The 17,701-nt window shown below is 46.8% G+C and overlaps 1 protein-coding gene across 1 annotated transcript; it reads right to left on the bottom strand.

Annotated features, from left to right (window-relative positions):
- Positions 1 to 1,650: 1,650 nt before the first annotated feature.
- On the bottom strand, positions 1,651 to 5,383 carry LOC117859664 (DNA damage-binding protein cmr1). The gene is made up of 4 exons (XM_034742826.2): positions 4,625 to 5,383; positions 3,508 to 3,911; positions 2,266 to 2,364; positions 1,651 to 2,175 (listed from the first exon to the last, which is right to left on the bottom strand). Exons 1-4 carry the CDS (start codon positions 5,282 to 5,284, stop codon positions 1,944 to 1,946), a joined length of 1,395 nt encoding a protein of 464 aa, XP_034598717.1. The 5' UTR covers positions 5,285 to 5,383; the 3' UTR covers positions 1,651 to 1,943.
- Between the last annotated feature and the right edge of the window lie 12,318 nt (positions 5,384 to 17,701).

Raw genomic sequence — 17,701 nt, forward strand, 5'->3', positions numbered from 1 at the left:
GCAACTGGTGGATTTTGCAGTTGTCTTAAAGTTATGATGTTACTCTGTCCTGACTCCTGAGCGCATTTGTAGTCTATTTCACTGTTTTAAATCGTTATTTTCGTATCTTAAGAATAAGGGAATGTCACATTCATCAAAGTCCGGAAGAGGGTCTAGCGTGCGTGCATATGGTGAACCTTCTCCGTGTTACTTTCTGTACTCGAGAATCTCCATACTTGGCATGTTAACAGTCAACCCTAAAACCCAGTTGCAAGTTGCTGATCTTTCCAATCTCCATTTCCTACATTTTAACACATTTTGTTTTATATATTTTGAAATTTCCACCTTGCTTGTTGGCCAAACGAGGTGGCCTTAAACCCCTTCGAAAATTCGAACTACCGAGAGGCTTGTGTGAAAACTATTGGACCCCTATCAACGCGGTCTCCCATCACATCGCTATGAGGTGGTTTCCACATCCATTTATACGTTGAAAAAAAAGAGGCGAAATAGCAATTTCCTCCCTCAACTTTCTTTAAAGGTTTAAATCCGCCCCTCATTTCGCGATGTGGGTGGGACAGGCGTCTGCGTGCAGCGTGTCTTTAGTCCAATTGCAAACGATTGTAACACCCATTCTGTCCAGTTAATACACCTCTCTTTTTACCCGGAAAAAACAGTACAATTTACAGAGCTGCAGTAACTTCACAGCAACATACACAGAAAGCCACACTAGCTTCCCAGTACCCAATCAGCGAAGCATCAGCACAAGAAAAAGCAAACAGAAGTTAATAAACACCCCTGAGCTCGCCACGACCCACAAGCCAAGTAGTAGTCCCGGGAAAAAATAAAGAAAATTTCTTATTTGACACCACTAAAATGAAGCATTCCTTTCTTGACCCTCAAACTTTTGAATTGACCCTCAAACTTTTGAAGTTCCCTATTTGACACCAACTTTAAATTGCATCCCTAAAATGACACTTTAGGAAATGTCAGCAGCAGTTTCACGGGGCTAACGGAATGTTATTTTAGTAATGGAATTTAAAGTTGGTGCCAAATAGGTAACTTCAAAGATTTGAGGGGGTGGTGTCAAATAAGGCACATGGCCACACGGCCGCGCTGCTCGGCCCGAGCTGGAGGCGCAGCGCATGGCGTCGCTTTGGGCGCGCGCGAGGCACGAGGGCCTGTTGGAGGTTGCCCGCGCAGGTCCACCGCGCTGCCGATGATTCGGGAGCCGTCTCGGGCCGGGAGGCGGCCATCTGCCGCGGCACGAGCGGTGGCGGCGGCTGAGGCTGGTCAGGTAGCAGAGGAGCTAGACGGCGGCGACTCGGCGAGCGTCGCTTCCATCAACCACTAACCAGGCCCCGCGCTCCATGTGAGTGGTGGCGGTTTATGCAGAGCTAATGCGGTGGTGGTGGTGCCGGATCAGCTGTGTAGCAACATCGATTACGGTTTCCAGCTTTATGAGAGCGTTTATATGCGAACGGAGTTCCATGGGACTGTGGCACCGTGCATGCAGCTGCTCATCGACTCATCATCGAACGATTCTCCTCCTAATCTCCTTCTATCCAATGGCCATGAATAACCCGGACATGGCATGGTGCAGTAGACTGGCCAGTTTTATTTACATAAGTAAATCGGTATCATCCTCAACAAGAAACTCTAAAGAATCAAAGATAAACAGATTAAGATGGTAGCCAATGCATTTGCATGGGTAAATTGTCCAGTTAATAATTAGACAAGGCATCAGTTCCATCGCATATATTACAATACCAAATGGTTCTGCGGTGCTAACTATTATACATTTTGATAGCAGTATGATGCTAAGCAAGCACCAGGTGTTGTACTCAACCACGAGATGAGGATCTTCCCGGTTAGGAACTTGGGCATAGCAGGATTTCACAGGTGAGTCGGTGAAGATCTTGTTGCTTCATGCTCTGGTCCAGAGAAACACCTTACCACCGGAGCCTTTAAACTCTGGTCCAGAGAAACACCTTACCACTGGAGCTTGCACCAGCCAGGTGGCCAACTTTGTAGGGGTGCAGCGAAAACCGGCATGGGATGGCTGTCATGTGTTCACTCTCAAGAGATGCTGTGTATGAAGCCGAGAGGCTCTTCTCACTGCGATCAACTGAGATAACATCTATTACTCTTTTCATATTCCCAACAAATAGGTTGCTGTCGCTCCAGCTCCAGATTGCCCTGCAAAGCACGAATTGAGTTTCACCATGAAAACAGTGACATGATATTAACTAAAGATTGCGAAACTAAGGTGACAAGAGCTCGCCATACTTGAATGTGGACAGCCATCTGCCTGTCCTGTTGTTATGGTCGAGAACACACGAGTCATCAAAGTTGTCCACATTAAAAATCCGGACAGTGTCATCAAGGCTGCAGATAGTAAGAAACTAAGAATAAGATCATTTGTAACATTTAAACCTGTGATCTGTATCAATATAAACCTGCGAATGGTAGAACATAAGTATCTTTATTATTACATGAGACACTAAGTTGTGGTACTAACAACATAGAAACTATGCTGAATCAGATTAACAAACAGGCATAAGACACATTCTTTTTGTAACTCCCACTTCTTTAGCAACTTCAGAAAGACAATCTTCATTGTAATTTCACTATGTTAATTGATGAGAGGTGATTCTTTAGAACTCATGAGTGGTGTTTCTATGCTCTGCAAACAATCAAAAGGCATATAAATATAAACACGCTAAAGCTCTGATGTGCAACCATATACAATTCCAGTTGCTTGCTTCAGAACCCATGCAGTTTAATTTTGAGAAGGGTATTGATATAGTGCTACTTTTTATTTGAACTGATTGTAGAAGGGAGGAATTTGATTGCCATCACTATTGAAGAGGGAGTCCATTGATGAAACTGGAATAAGGGAGCTTGAGAGTTAGAAAAATAAAATGTTGTTCATAATATTTAGCTCCAAGAAACAGTGCCTTGCCAGTGAATGTGCTAAGAAGATATCTATAGTAGCATAGCAAAGGGACAAATGTCTAAGACTCATGCCACGTACCGCTGCCCCCAAGCTAGTTCTAAGAGATCCAGCCCAAGGTTACCCATCCGCCTCCCAGGATACCGTATAGGCTAGAAGTCATAAAAGCAGCTCAAATCTCACAAATGCTAACAAAATAAAGTCAGTGAGTTAACAATTTAAAACATGCAGTATGTCAGCATTGGTGTTACATGGTAATGGAATGCGTGTAGGAGTTCTGACATAGGAAATGTCACTAAAAATCTGACATGAATGTACTCAGAAGCAGGTGTTTGACTTGGCAAAGCCAATGTTTTATGTACTCAAGTGTCTGGGTAATGGTGATTGGCACAATCAGGTTTCACGTGACAATGATATGCTGATATGCAGAATATGCATTTAGCCATGATATAATGGTGGCTCAATTTAAGATACACGTTCATTATTATTGCAAATAGGTAGGTCCTTTAAACAGGACATACGTGAATCATAATGTTGCCAGCAAAAGTAGCAAAATGGTTAGGAAAAATGAGCACCTGGTTGTTGCAAGCATATTGCCACTGGGTGAGAAATAAGCTGACTGAATGGCTCTGCTGTACTCCCAAACTTTCAAGCACCCCGGACCTTTATTTTTCATACTTCTCATATCCCAAATGCGAACTGTGCGATCCGTTGAGCTTGTGGCAAACAGATATGGGTTCTCCGGACGAAAATCTATTGAATTGATTCTATTGTCATGTAAATTCCATGTAGTTGACACCTTACCTGCCCTTTCATCGAAATGTTTCAAATCATTTCCCTCGGCAAAATATAGGGAGCTGTGACTATCTGGTGCTTGACAAAGCGAGAAAATGGGGGAGTCACACAAGTGGATAGTATTAAAGCTCTCCTTCTCAACATCCATGAGACAAATTTCACCGTGATAGCTAGAGCTGTAAATCTGCAAGTCCCATTTATCATAGATAACAGAATCAGAACCACAAATGAACACGGAAATATTAAAAATAATAAAAAGTTATAATCTGGCAAAACTGTATTGTCCTACAAACATGCCACTATTATTTGCCCAACTTATCATCTGTCTTGTGAGAAGCCACATATGATGGCCAACAATCAAAATTACACAAGCCAGAAATGGATGGCCACATGTTTACCGATAGCACAACATCCATATCGGACATTTCAAGGAAAATTGAGTTTTACTTTAGTAATTTGGCCACATGTCTAATGCAGGGGATGACTGACTGCCAAGGGCTATTAAACCTTCATGAGTCATAGCACTATTACAATATAAAAAGGACCCCTTGTCTCAAACCTCTTTCCTGTCTCCCTCACTCCATGGTTTAGAACATTTCAAGAGTCTGTATCCCACAGCATGTTTCCCTTCCCAAGCCCACTTACCCCTTTCAGAACTTGATACGCATTCTACCATAAAACTCCAATTAATTATAAGCTGTCTCAGGCAATCTAATTTGGCGTATTACTTAGTCCTACAAGTACAATCTTGTACAGCCAAAATACCAAATGTTCAAATAATTAAGCAACAGTGGTAAAACTGATGATTCACATGAACAACAATTGAAATAGCACAATAACAATAATTTGCACATTATCCAGAAAGAGCAAATTAGCAAAAGAAGGAGAAACAATCACCTTCCGCGGATCGGTGGGGTGCACCACAATGCCCCCCACGGCTCCCCTGTGGGGAAAATATTCGAACAACCCGTCTGCACCATCGTCATCCTCATCATCTTCCACGAGACCATCCACATCCCAGAACCCGATATGTCCGACCTTGTTCCCGGCGACCACCACGGTCCGGTCGGCCAGCGGCAGGACCCGCACCGAGAGTATCCTCCCCGGCACCACCCTCCTCACGTTCGCGGGACGCAGCACCAGCTCCCTCCCGGCATCGAACCCGTCCGCCGCGCAGATCCCGCCCTCCGGACGCGGCGTGGACTCGGTGGCGGTGGCGTCTCGCAGGGAGGAGGCGAGGGAGGAGGAGAACCGGGTGGTGCGGGGCTTCGTCGGGGACGGCGGCGTGGGCGGGGAGGAGTTGGCGCCGGGGGAGGCGGACGACTCGCCGGGAGGAATGCCGCGGGTGCGGAGGGAGCGGCGGAGGACGATGGGGCCGGCCGGGCTCGCGCGGGGATGCTGCTTCTTGGGGCGCTTGGGGGAGGAGGGGCGGATGGAAGCGGAGAGCTCGGCGGCCTTGCGGCGGAGGGAGGCGAGGATGGTCTCGTTGCGGCGGATGTTCTCCTCGCGCCGGCGCTCGTAGTCGGTGAGCCCGGCCTCCGGCAGCGGCGACGCCATGTCGGTGGAGTGGATGGATTCTTTCTGGAAGGGGGTCGTGGCAGGGAATGGGGAGGGATGAGTGGAGGGACGCGTGGTCGGAAGGCGGCGGTCGAGGGAAGTTGTTTGAAGGCGAAGGCGGTGGGCGCGGCAAGTGATGGCGGGAAGTTTTGCGGCGCGGGGAGGAGAGTGGCGGGAAACTGAGGCGCACGATAGGGCCCACAAAACAGAGAAGCAGGGATCAGACAGCCTCGAAGATGGTGCAATCCAAGGTCCAACGACAGTCCACAGTAGCATCGACGCCGTCAAACTACAATTTTCAACTTAAATTTCTCTGTTATTAGAAATAGTATTTTTAAAAGAATTTCAACATTTCCATCCTTATTCTAGTTATTATTTGATCTCACCATCGTATTCTAGTTTGCCTCTTGATAATCTTTCAAAAAGTTTGCCTCTTGACCTTTTTGAACAACGAAGATGGGATATAGCTCATGTACATGCATGATGGTGAGTCCAACTGCTACATTGTCTTGTCTCCTCCAACCCCTTTTTTTTTTTATTTTGGTTAGCTCTATTTCTTTGCTCTAGTCACTATTGGAAGAAGGTTCATTTGTTCTCCATAATAGAGCTAACGACATCCTTTGAACTTCAGTGTTCAAAATGTCTTAGTCACATTCTTCATAAATGTGCATTCTTTTAGATTATATTAGGAGTAATGCATTGCACTTGTAACCACTTTATTTAACTGTGCAACACAAAATAAAATTTTATCCTTTCGGAGAAACATGGGATAATAAGTTGCAAATTTGCATATCTTCCGGATAACATTTCAAACTTCAATATTTGAACTTAAAAAAATAATAGCAACTCTATCTTAGTGGATTCTAAGTTATAACCAAATATCTATTCTATAGATCTCCAGGAATTGGCTTGTTCCACACTTCCACTATAGATAATCAGTCTTCAGTTAGCATTTGAGGGGATAGTTCAACTTGCCAGTCACCAATATACCTTTTATGGTATGTGAGGATACATGTTATCAATGCTACATGTGCTTGTATGTACATTCAAGACCATATGATTCCTCACTACATTCTTAATTCAATCACTTGGGTCCGTATGAATTTTCATCCATATCTTCGGGATTATTGGTGTTCATTTAGGAATTGACTGATAAGTTATTCATTGACTATATCCTTTAAAGATTTTCTAATTCTTTGAGAATAGTATTTTACTTCCGTGAGAAATTCCCTCATGCAAGAGAGAAGTGATTTACCCGATCCTTTTAATTTGAGATCTTCAATGAACTCTTTTATTTGGAACGTGTTATTCACAATAAGTCACTTTTATGACATTATTTCCTTTGAGAAATTACTCTTATAGAGACTATTAATATATATTCATTCAGGAATATTATCAACCTTAGACATTCAATACTTAGTATGAAATTTAGCTTCTATTTGTTGTGATTTTTATTCTTCGAGGAATGATGAGTGCTTCAAGGATCATCTCTCATGGATTTTCATAATCCATCTATTAACTGTATAATGTATATTTCATTCATTCTTTTCATATGCCAGATATGTAGCAGAATATTCATTTATATATAATGGAAGCTTACTAGTCTTTGGAAAGACTTATGAACCCTTGCATTTCACCATACCATTATTTCATAATGATTCATCCAATTTGAAATTTTAGATTCAAATACTTTCTTCATGGTTTGACCTCAATTGCATTCTTTCATTGACCCGATATGAGTGCTTCATACAACTCTGCCATGGACTTTATTTATGGATTCATATTCTCGTTAGAGAAATATTTGCAATGATAGAAGTAATGTTGTCGACATTCATTCTTTTTCTCCCATATCTTCAGGATAAGACTATGATATAGTCAATCTTTTATGCCAACACAAAATACTGTGCGCACTTTATAGTTTTAGGAATTCATCTTCATGATGATCATTTCTTAATTTGTGAGGTATTTGACCATAATGGTGTTCTTTCCAGAATTCTATGGAGATTTGAATAAATTGTTTGACAAGTTCATTTGATCTAAAACCAACAGGCGTTGATGGTGGTTGATCACCGTGAGCAGGGATCCGATGGGGGCCCCTTTTAGAGATCCAGCCGGGGGGTTAGTTCGTGTGAAGAAATTCGAGAGACAGTGAGGGGAGTTTGTTTAGTAGTTGCACTCAGAGGGGTTTTTAGACAGGCTCAGGCCACTCAGAAGCATAATACCCTATGTCCTGTGTGTTGTGTTGCTTAGTATTGCCTGAGAATTGCTTGTCTTTCTTAGTACAAGGGTTGGCCTTTTATAGGCCAGGCCCATGGCTGGGTTGATCGGGGAAGCCTTTCGCCCCAATCATCCCTTCTACTCTTTTGTGTGTGAATGCGGTAGCCCAATGGCCACCCTTCTTGCTACAGTTCTCCTGACGCGCCATCCACTTGCCGTGACGCCCCTCGCCTTGACGCGCACGGCTTCACAGCACCTAACCAGGTCCTTTGCACGTTAATCTCCTCTTTTTACCATTTTATCCTGTTGAGCACTTGCACCTATGGGCCCGAGCCCTCCATCCCGAGACGGGGTGCGTTGAACCTAGCTTCCGGGTTCCTTCCCGGGAGGCCCTCGCTGCTCCCCGGGGTCGTGGCGTGGGTCCCATCCTTGGCAGAGAGCGACCGGGAGCAAGGCAGGCGCCCTTGACATGAGGATGGCACTCGCCGCCTGTTGGACAGGACGGGTGAGGTCGTCAGTCCCTGAGGCGCCCAGGCGTGTCTCATCAACTGTAATTGAAAGAGATATTGAGGCAAGGAAAGATTAGATTCATTATACAGGAGCACAGGCTACAACCATTTATAGGCCTGGGAGACCAGGCGCAGGGGGGCGGCTATGGTTAGGAACCCTAGCCGCCACCTGTGACTCGCTAGGGTCGGCGGCGCCCATAGGCGGGCTGCTAACCAGCCCATACACATAACAGGGCCCGTGGGACCATAAATAATTACAATCTAACACCCCCCCCGCAATCGGAACATCGGCGCAGCGAACGTTCAGACTGGAACGGAACTCAGTGAACATTGAAGATGGCAGTCCTTTGGTGAATATGTCGGTGAACTGCGAGGTTGTCGGGACATGAAGAAATCTGATGTTGCCAAGGGACACGCGCTCCCGAACAAAATGAAGATCAATCTCCACATGCTTGATGCGCTGATGATGGACCGGATTGGACGCCATGTAAATGGAGCTGATGTTGTCACAATAGTCCAGAGTGGCACGAGACGGCGGGGCACCCAACTCGAAAAAGAGCTCACGAAGCCATGTAGCCTCAGCACAGAGTTGGCGATAGCATGGTACTCAGCCTCAACACTGTAGCGAGAAACAGTGTGCTGGCGTTTGGAGGACTAGGATACTATATTATTGCCGAGGAAGACTGCGTAGCCAGAGGTGGAACATCAGGTGTCTGGACAGCCTGCCCAGGCGGCGTCGGAGTAGACCACAAGCTCGGAGAACGACGATGGCCGAATTTGAAGACCTAGAGTAGCAGTGCCACGGAGGTAGCGGAGGATGCGCTTGAGAGTGACCAAGTGATGTTCCCGGGGATCATGCATATACAAACAGATCTGTTGAACGGCACAAGCGATATCCGGTCTGGTGAAAGTCAAGTACTGCAGCGCACCAGCAAGACTGTGATAAGATGTGGCATCCTTGACAGGTGGGCCGGCATCAGCAGAGAGCTTGGCACAGGTGTCGACTGGCGTGGCACAGATCTTGCAATTAGACATATTGGCGCGCTTCAAAATGTCAAGAGTATACTGATGCTGCGACAAGAACAGGCCGCAGGCGGTACGCCGAACATGAACTCCCAGGAAGTGATGAAGATTACCTAAATCTGACATAGAAAACTCTTGCTGCAAGGCTGCAATAGTGCGCTGAAGAAGATTGGGAGTAGATGCAGTGAGAACAATATCATCAACATAGAGCAGGAGATAGACGATGTCAGCGTCACGGCAATAGATGAACAACAAAGTATTTGACTTGGCCTCATGAAATCCAAATGACAATAAGTAGGAAACGAACCTGCTGTTCCAAGCACGTGGAGCCTACTTGAGGCCATAGAGGGACTTGTTGAGCTTGCAAACAAAACCTGGACGAGTTGGATCCTCAAAACAAGAGGGCTGAGTGCAATACACAGTTTTAGACAAAGTCCCATGCAGGAAAGCATTCTTGACATCCAACTGATGAATTGGCCACTGTCATGAGAGAGCCAGAGATAGCACCGTGCGAACTGTGGCTGGCTTCACAACCGGGCTGAAAGTCTCGTCGTAGTCAATGCTAGGATGCTGTGTGAACCCCCGAAGTACCCAACGTGCCTTGTACCTTTCCAGTGAACCATCCGCATGGAATTTGTTTTTGAACACCCATTTACCTGTGACAATGTTAGCTCCAGGAGGATGAGGCACCAAGTCCCAAGTGTGATTCCGAAGCAAAGCATCAGGCTCCTCCTGCATAGCTGACTGCCAATGAGGATCAGTGAGAGCGCTCCGAAAGGAGGTGGGCACCGATAACAATGTGGTGGTGTGAAGCAGAGCCGGGAAGCGATGACCGAGCTTGGACTGAGTCAGCATAGGGTGCTGATTTACCACTAGAGGGCACGGGACAACACCCTTGGGCAAAGGGGTGGGTGGGTCGACGGGAGGAGGTACTAGAGCAGTTGACGGCCCATGGGCGCCAGGCATGGTCGGGGTCGGGGCGGTCGGGGCGGCGTCCAGCTCCCCCCCATGCGTCGACAGCCTATGGGCGCCAGGAGCGGTCGGGGTCGGGGCGCTAGGCGCAGTCAGGGTTGGGGTAGTCGGGGCGGCGTCCAGCTTCCCCCCACGCGTTGACGGCCCATGGGCGCCAGGCGCGGTCGGGGTCAGAGCGGTCAGGGCCTAGACTTCAGCTGTGGGTGTGGGCGTTGTCAAGGGTGCCGTCGCGATGGCTGGCGGCGTGTGTGTGTGGGGGAGGTGCCTAGCGCGACACAAAAGGCCGGCGCATGGTGGGGGACTGGCACATGGGCTTGTGCAGGTAGCACCCAGGGAGCGGCAGGGGCCGGCGCGACAGCACCAGAAGCCGGCGCGGCGGCGCCAGGGGCCGGCGGTGCGCCTGATGAGGAGGTGGCCACAGGTATAACTTGCACATGAAGAAAATGGTGACAGACTAGCAGAAGTCGGCACTGGGTCAGTAGAATCATTGAGGAAGTCGAACACCGCAGGTGAAAGTGGAGAGGTCGTGGAGGTGAACAAAAAGATGGACTCATCGAAGACGACGTGCCGAGAGATGATGAGACGATTAGAAGAGAGTCAAGGCAGCGGTATCCCTTGTGATGCACTGAATAGCCGAGGAAGACACAGTGTGGAGCGAGGTGCGAGCTTGTGCGTGGCTGTGGCTGATAGGTTGGGGTAGTAGGCTGACCTGAAGACTCTAAGGTGATTGTACGTGGGTTTGGAACCGAAAAGTTCAAGGTGTGGTGTATGAAACTGAAGAGTCGAAGTGGGTAGAATGTTGAGGAGGTGGGTGACGGTGTGGAGGGCCTCAACCCAATAGGATGGAGGGGGCACTAGCCTAGAATAGGAGGGTCCGGATGACGTTGTTGATCGAGCAGATCATACGCTCAACATGGTCGTTCTGGGAGGAGGTGTAGGGGCACGACATGCGAAGGTGAACTTCGTGGGAGAGGAAGAACGTGTGCGTGCTGGAGTTGTCGAACTCATGGCTGTTGTCACACTGAACAGCCTTGATGGTAGTGCCGAACTAGGTGAAGACAAAAGTGAAAAAGTTAGACAACGTGGAGAACGTGTGAGACTTAAGACGGAAAGGAAAATTCCACAAGTAGTGTGAGCAATTATCGAGGATGACAAGATAGTACTTGTAACCAGAGACACTAAGAACAGGAGATGTTTATAAATCACAATGTATAATGTCAAAGTTATGCGACGCTCGAGAAGTGGGCATAGCAAAAGGTAGGCGAAAATGTTTGCCTAACTGACACGCATGACATAAGGAGACGCCTGGTGAGGGAGAAGCAGCAATCGATGACTGGGCGAGTCTAGAGAGGATGGCGGCGCTAGGGTGACCGAGACACCGGTGACAGACAGACGTGGAGGGAGGCCCAACATGGAAAGCGGTGGCAGTAGGTGTTGCGCATGTGGATACCTTGGAGGTGTTGCGCCTGCAGCACTTGGACGAGCTGCCGACGAGCCACGATGAGCCGCCGACGAGCCACGACGAGCCGACGACGAGCCACGACGAGCCGCGGCACGAGGGTGATCGTGCTGCATGTTGACGAGCTGCTGAGGAGCTGCTGGAACGTCGACGTGATCGACTATGTACGACTACGTTGATCGACTTCGCTGCATCGACGCGAATCTACATCTTCCGCACGAGTAGTGCGTCGAGTGGTAATCCCGTGATCCTTATACGGCAGTTTTCCTGGTTTACGCGGTAGAAAATTTTGTTTTGCGCTAGTGTAGCCTACCTCGTATCCCAACAAAGATACCCGGTGCGCTCCTCGCAAGTGCCTGACATGGCTGCTCCTCGCCAGTCGCCTTCCTTCTGAGGCTGAGGCCTCATCTGCTGCCGCTGTTGTTGCTGATCGAGGGTGTCTCCTTCACCCTCTTTCTCATCTTCAGCTATGGTGGAGTGCTTCTGTCCTCGTGTGTTGCTCCATGCTCATGGACTTCCCTTCTCCATGGCACGAAAACTCATGTTCGCGTGCCACAGAGCTCCCTTCATGCTTGTAGAAATTTTTCCTTTAGGTCGTAATAGCCGTGTACTCTCCTGTATACTTCTTCAAAAGAAACTTCTTTTTCAGAGTACTTGGCTCCCCTTTCATGCTATGAAAGGTTGCCATGTAGGAGAACTGAATAAAGGTTGGTGTCACTTTGTTTTTCCCTTCACAGGATGGTGTCACTTCTTGTACTTGTGTTTGCACTGGCAGACATGATAGTGGAGATTGGGAGCCGCTAGGTGTTGGCCATATCCGGGGTCGGGGACCAGGCCGGGAGCTAGGCGCTGACCATTGGGACCTGCCTATAACTCAGCGACTATCATCTTAGACACAAACACGTACCCTAAGAGCGCCTGTCCTGGGGATTATTTCTTTCGATATGAGTGTATTTGTGACTAGGAGTCTTGACAAGTGCATATGCTGTCATATGGCTGGAATTAATATTAAATTGCTACATAGATAAACTAGTACATAGGTGGGCCCCAAGGAAACTGTCCCGGGGTAGTTGTCATTGATGCCTGAGCAATGACCCTCCCACGCTATCTTCGGGTAAAACTTCTGAAGGTGTTCGATGTTCCATACGTTAGGCACCAGTATGCCGTCTCCGTCGATCAACTTGACTGTGCTTGGCCATTGTACCTCCGTCACCCGGAAGGGCCCCTCCCACATGGGCGATAGCTTGTTCTTGCCCTCTTGGGATTGGAAGCGTCACAACACCAGGTCTCCAACTTGAAGCTCCCATGGCCGTACATGTCGCTGGTGGTAGCGGCGTAGAGCTTGCTGGGACCAGGATGCCCGTAGGGCTGATCTACACCTTGTTTCTTCTAAATATAGAACATCTAGCTGGCGTATGAGTTCTTGATCTTCTTCCTCATAGGCACGTACCCTTGGGCTCCCTAGGGTTAGTTCGGAGGGGAGGACTGCTTCCACCCCATAGACCAGGAAGAAAGGAGGTTCTCTCGTGGCCCAGCTAGGGGTAGTTCGGTTAGCCCATACCACCGCCAGCAGCTCATCAATTCACTCGGTCCCATGCTTCTTTAGCTCATTGTAGGTTATTGTCTTCAGCCCCTTGAGTACCTCTGCGTTGGCTCTTTCTGCCTGTCCATTGCTCTTGGGGTTAGCAACGGACGTGAAGCATAGCTTGATGTTCATGTCCTTGCAATAATCACCAAAGAGGACACTGGTGAACTGTGTCCCATTGTCGGTGATTATGCAGTTGGGCACACTGAAACGGGCCACAAGATCTTTGATGAACTTCAAGGCTGAACCCTTGTTTGCTTTGAGTACCGGTACCACCTTCGGACACTTGGTAAACTTGTCCACCGCGATGTACAGCCATTTGTACTCTTCGATCGCTTTCGGGAACGGTCCACGGATGTCCAGCCCCAGCCCACGAATGGCCATGATAGGTGGATGGTGTTGAGTGCCTCTGATGATTGATGGACCTGCTTTGCGTGTAACTAACTCGCCTTGCAGTACTTAACCAGTTCGGCTACGTCCTCGAGGGTTGTGGGCCAGCAGAAACCCTGCTGGAAGGCCTTCTCGAACAGCGTGCGGGAGGAGTGACTCTAGCGCTCACCCTCATGGATGTTGGCGGCTCTTAAGTGCTAATTCTAGGCCATCAACTCCTGCATGAATACCAGAAAGATGAACATCAACTTAGTGGTTAGGGTTTATTACTAACCAATTCGACAAGTGTTGGTGAATATTTGTATGTAGGTTGCTTATCCTTAGAAAGGAAGAGGAAACACACCCAAGAAGCAAGGAAACACACTCTTAACCAATTAGGAGCAAGCACATGGATTAGAGGGCCCACATGATGGGCTAAACCGCCTAAACTTACCGCCAAACACCCTGTACCCACTTGGCGACCCACCTAGCAGTGTCCCGAATGAAAGGTGAAGCAAGGGGACACTACAAGAAATATTCCAACTAGTGATGAACCAAAAAGTGTCATAAACGTGTTTTTGCATCATAAGCTGTGATTTATGATGCAGCAGTGACGAAAACCGTTCGTCAGTAGTCGAGCGTCATAAACCGCGACTTGTGACGTTCCTTATTTTGGTGCGTCACTAAGATAATGATGAATGAAAATTCATCCCACATGTCATCATAAAACTATTTCGAAGGTTGCACCACGTTGGACAAGAATCCAACGTGGCTCCAACGTGGCAGGGGTATTATGATAAGTTTGGTTTGTCACAAATTGAAGCTCGGTCCATGTAAGAAACTTTATGTGCCCAATTTTGTTGGGCCATTTTTAGCCTATTTTAGGTTTCCGCGCTATTTTATGGGCCAAAAAATGTTTGTTGAATGCCATATTGGGTCTTTTCTTGTGGGCCCTAGCCCATCTAATGAAGAGGTATTATTGCATTTCATAATAATATATTCAATTTTGGCTGCTGATCACCATCACAATCACATACATAAAAATAGCTCATTCCAAGTTCCATATTGTTCACATCACAATCAATGAATAGTTCACCAGCTACAATAGTGCAATATACAACAAGTTAAGCATCAACAATGCAACATTCAATAAAAGTTCATCATCAACAAACAACAACTTCACCAGCAACACACTTCAGTTGAGGGGAGGATTCACTTGGCTCTTACTGGTGCTGAAGTTTATTAGGCTAGAAATCAAAGAGTGCAACACCTTTGTGATGTTCTTCAAAGCTTGAGCTCTTCTATCTAAAACTTCAATGTTGTTTCTTGTGTTTCAGCCCTCAATCTCAGTGCACCCATCTCAGATTCCTGTTTAGCAATCTTTTACCAAAGTTGTGCCCCTCTTGTTTCTCACTGTCAAGATCAGCTTGTATTTCTTCTACCTGCAATGCAGTACCAACCCTAGTCCTTTTCTTTGAGGGTGGGTGAATGCCAACAACCTCCCGAAATGTCCTAGATTGGACAACTTTAGCCACTGTTTCAGCAACAATCTTTGGTTGGTCATCTCTAGGTTGGGTGACTATTTTGTTCCCTTCGAGCCTAATAAAAGAAATAAAATGAAAGGTCTCACAAAAGTACTCACAAATGTTTCTAGTGTTGTTGTTGCAAAGAAGAATGCATAGTAAACAAGTACTTACAATTGCTACCTGTGTTGGAGCAGTGTAGCCATTTTTGCTGCAATGGAAGTTCTTGAAAAGATCTATTGGAGTTGGGTCTCCTTCAACATGCTTCTCCCTCTAATATGATGTGAAAACAGGCAAATGTATTAGTGGCAAGTTGATGTTCTATCATACCCTGTGTGGTGGACTAGACCACTTCGTAACCAAAGCTTTCCACCAATCGTCACTCAGATTGGTCACAGGAGCTTTGGGACTTCATTTGCTGGAATATCATTGAAGAACTTTTCCTTGAGCCGATACCTCCCTTGTCTCTATTGTGACTTGAGCATGTCAGTGCATGCCTCTATGACAGGTTGACTAGTGGTGTCAATGTCAAATTGTCCCTACATTAAGCACAACACAAGAGTAGTCAGAAAAATGGATGAAAACAAATGATACAAAGAACTATGGTAGTAGATGAGTCGATATATACACACCGCTAGTTTGCCAATGTAGTTCTTGAGATGTTTTTCATCATCGGTCTTGTAGTCCTTCCAGCGAGTAAGGATCGGTATATGCCCATGCAGTATGATCCCAGCCTCTGATGCAAACTTTGCAGCTTGCAATGGTGCCTCTGGCTGTTTGAGCCCTTCTCGAACATGGATTGGAAGCTTGGTGTGCAACCCTCTGCTTATTTTGTCTAGATCTCTACCCAACCTTCTTGAATCTCATGGCCTTTGTGCTCTTCTGGAAGTGCGTGCATCACCTCACAATGTTGTTATGGTCATACATGTGGTGTGTGTTAATAATGATTTGGTTGGTAATGAAGATGTTCCAATTTTTTGGCTTTGGAAAAAAGAGATCAAATGACTTGCCTTCGCTAGTCATCATGTCGATGATGTCCTCAGTGTGGGTGGATGTTGCTTGGCCTTCGGTTGGCAATTCTTGTGAATCAGGAGTCGTCCATCCGAAACTCCTGTCTAAGCTAAAGCTAATTCCTTTGCCTTGGTCCTAGTCACTCTAGGAGGCATACTATCAGAGGCATTAGGTGCTCGAATTTTCTTGGACAACCCTCTTCACCCGCTGATAGGTATGCTATCACTGATCTAATCTGACAAATTGCATTAACAAAAATAATGAGAAGCAATCCTGCATAACTGATACAATAAATTTTTTAGGCAATAACAAATACCTCGTGTTGGCATGTCTCTTGGTCAGATTCAGGCCGTTCCTTAGATGGGTCATACTCCTGATTTGGATATTCACTTCTTTTTTCACTTCTTGTTTCATTGGTATCCTTTCTTTTTTCCTTTTGTAGCCTCTTTAAGGATGCTTGCGACTTTTCCAATGCCGAGGGAAGACATTACCTTCTAGTTCCTAAAGATACATGCAGCCCTCTTTTGCTCGTAAGGAGTGAGCTCTGGTTCTTTATGTTAGGAAAAGAAAGAAACTTCTATAAAATTGTCCAACCACTTTAAATGAAACAAACTATTGTACAAGAAATAAACTGCTGCAAAATCTAAAGGTAGAGCACACCAAAACAAGATCCAATATAGGATGTTCCTAGTCAAAATAAGATCTAGGAAAGGATGTTCCTACCCAACCTTATACGAGCCGAGAGGGCAAACTACTGTAAAAGAAATAAATTAATGTAAAATCATAAAGGTACTACCCCCAAAACAAGATCCAAGATAGGATGTTCCTACCCGACCTTGTACTAGCCCAAAGGACAAACTAGTAAAAGAAACAAACTAGTGTATACATGGGAATTGTCAGATCTACAAACAAACAACAAAGTAAAAGCAGTAACAAAACCAAACAAGGAAACACTTTAATCGCAACACCAGGGATGCTTAACTCTGGAGGAAAACATTGTACCTAGTTGTTGATTTTTCTTTCGTACGACCTTCCCACCTGGTGGTATTGTGTCGCCGCTGGTCCTATGGAGGGAGAAGGGAAATGGGCGGTAGCTATGAGGGGAAGATTGTGGATGGCGGTTAGCAAGTGAAGATTTGGGATGGCAGTGAGGAGGAGGTGAAGATTTGGGATGGGGGCAAAGAGGAGAAGGGGAACTGATGGCGGAAGGTTTTTGGATGCGGAAGATTTAGGTGGAGGGAGGGAAGGGTGTTGGGATACGAGGTAGGCTACACTAGCGTAAAACAAATTTTCTACCGCGTAAACCAGGAAAACTGCCGTATAAGGATCACGGGATTACCACTCGACGCACTGGTGCGGAAGATGTAGATTCACGTCGATGCAGTGAAGTCAATCAGCGTAGTCGTACGTAGTTGATCATGTCAATGTCCAGCAGCTCCTCAGCAGCTCGTCCATGTGCAGCAAGATCGCCCTCGTGCCGTGGCTCGTTGTGGCTCGTTGGCGGCTCGTCCAAGTGCTGCAGGCGAAACACCTCCAAGGTATCCACACGTGCAGGGAGGAAGCGTCGCAAGCCGGACTGCTAGATCCGTGAGTTGCAACAAGCGAGGGCGTGGGAGGCGCGGCAGATGTGTTTCGCCTAAAAGATGTCAACCCTAGGGCGCCCCCACCCCTCTATTTATAGAGGTTCCTAATGGGCCTCTGGGTCCGAGGCCCGTTAGTACTTCTAAACCTAATCCAAGTCGGATCACA

The sequence above is a fragment of the Setaria viridis genome, chromosome 6 (genome assembly GCF_005286985.2).
Source record: "Setaria viridis chromosome 6, Setaria_viridis_v4.0, whole genome shotgun sequence".
In the NCBI taxonomy this organism is placed as follows: domain Eukaryota; kingdom Viridiplantae; phylum Streptophyta; class Magnoliopsida; order Poales; family Poaceae; genus Setaria; species Setaria viridis.

What these genes read in the sequence shown, in the direction of transcription:
- LOC117859664 (XM_034742826.2), bottom strand. Translation starts at nt 5,284, where the DNA reads ATGGCGTCGCCGCTGCCGGAGGCCGGGCTCACCGACTACGAGCGCCGG. An exon ending in ACCCCACCGATCCGCGGAAG is followed by an intron (nt 3,912 to 4,624) that starts GTGATTGTTTCT and finishes TGGGACTTGCAG; the next exon opens with ATTTACAGCTCTAGCTATCA. An exon ending in AGATGGCTGTCCACATTCAA is followed by an intron (nt 2,176 to 2,265) that starts GTATGGCGAGCT and finishes CGTGCTTTGCAG; the next exon opens with GGCAATCTGGAGCTGGAGCG.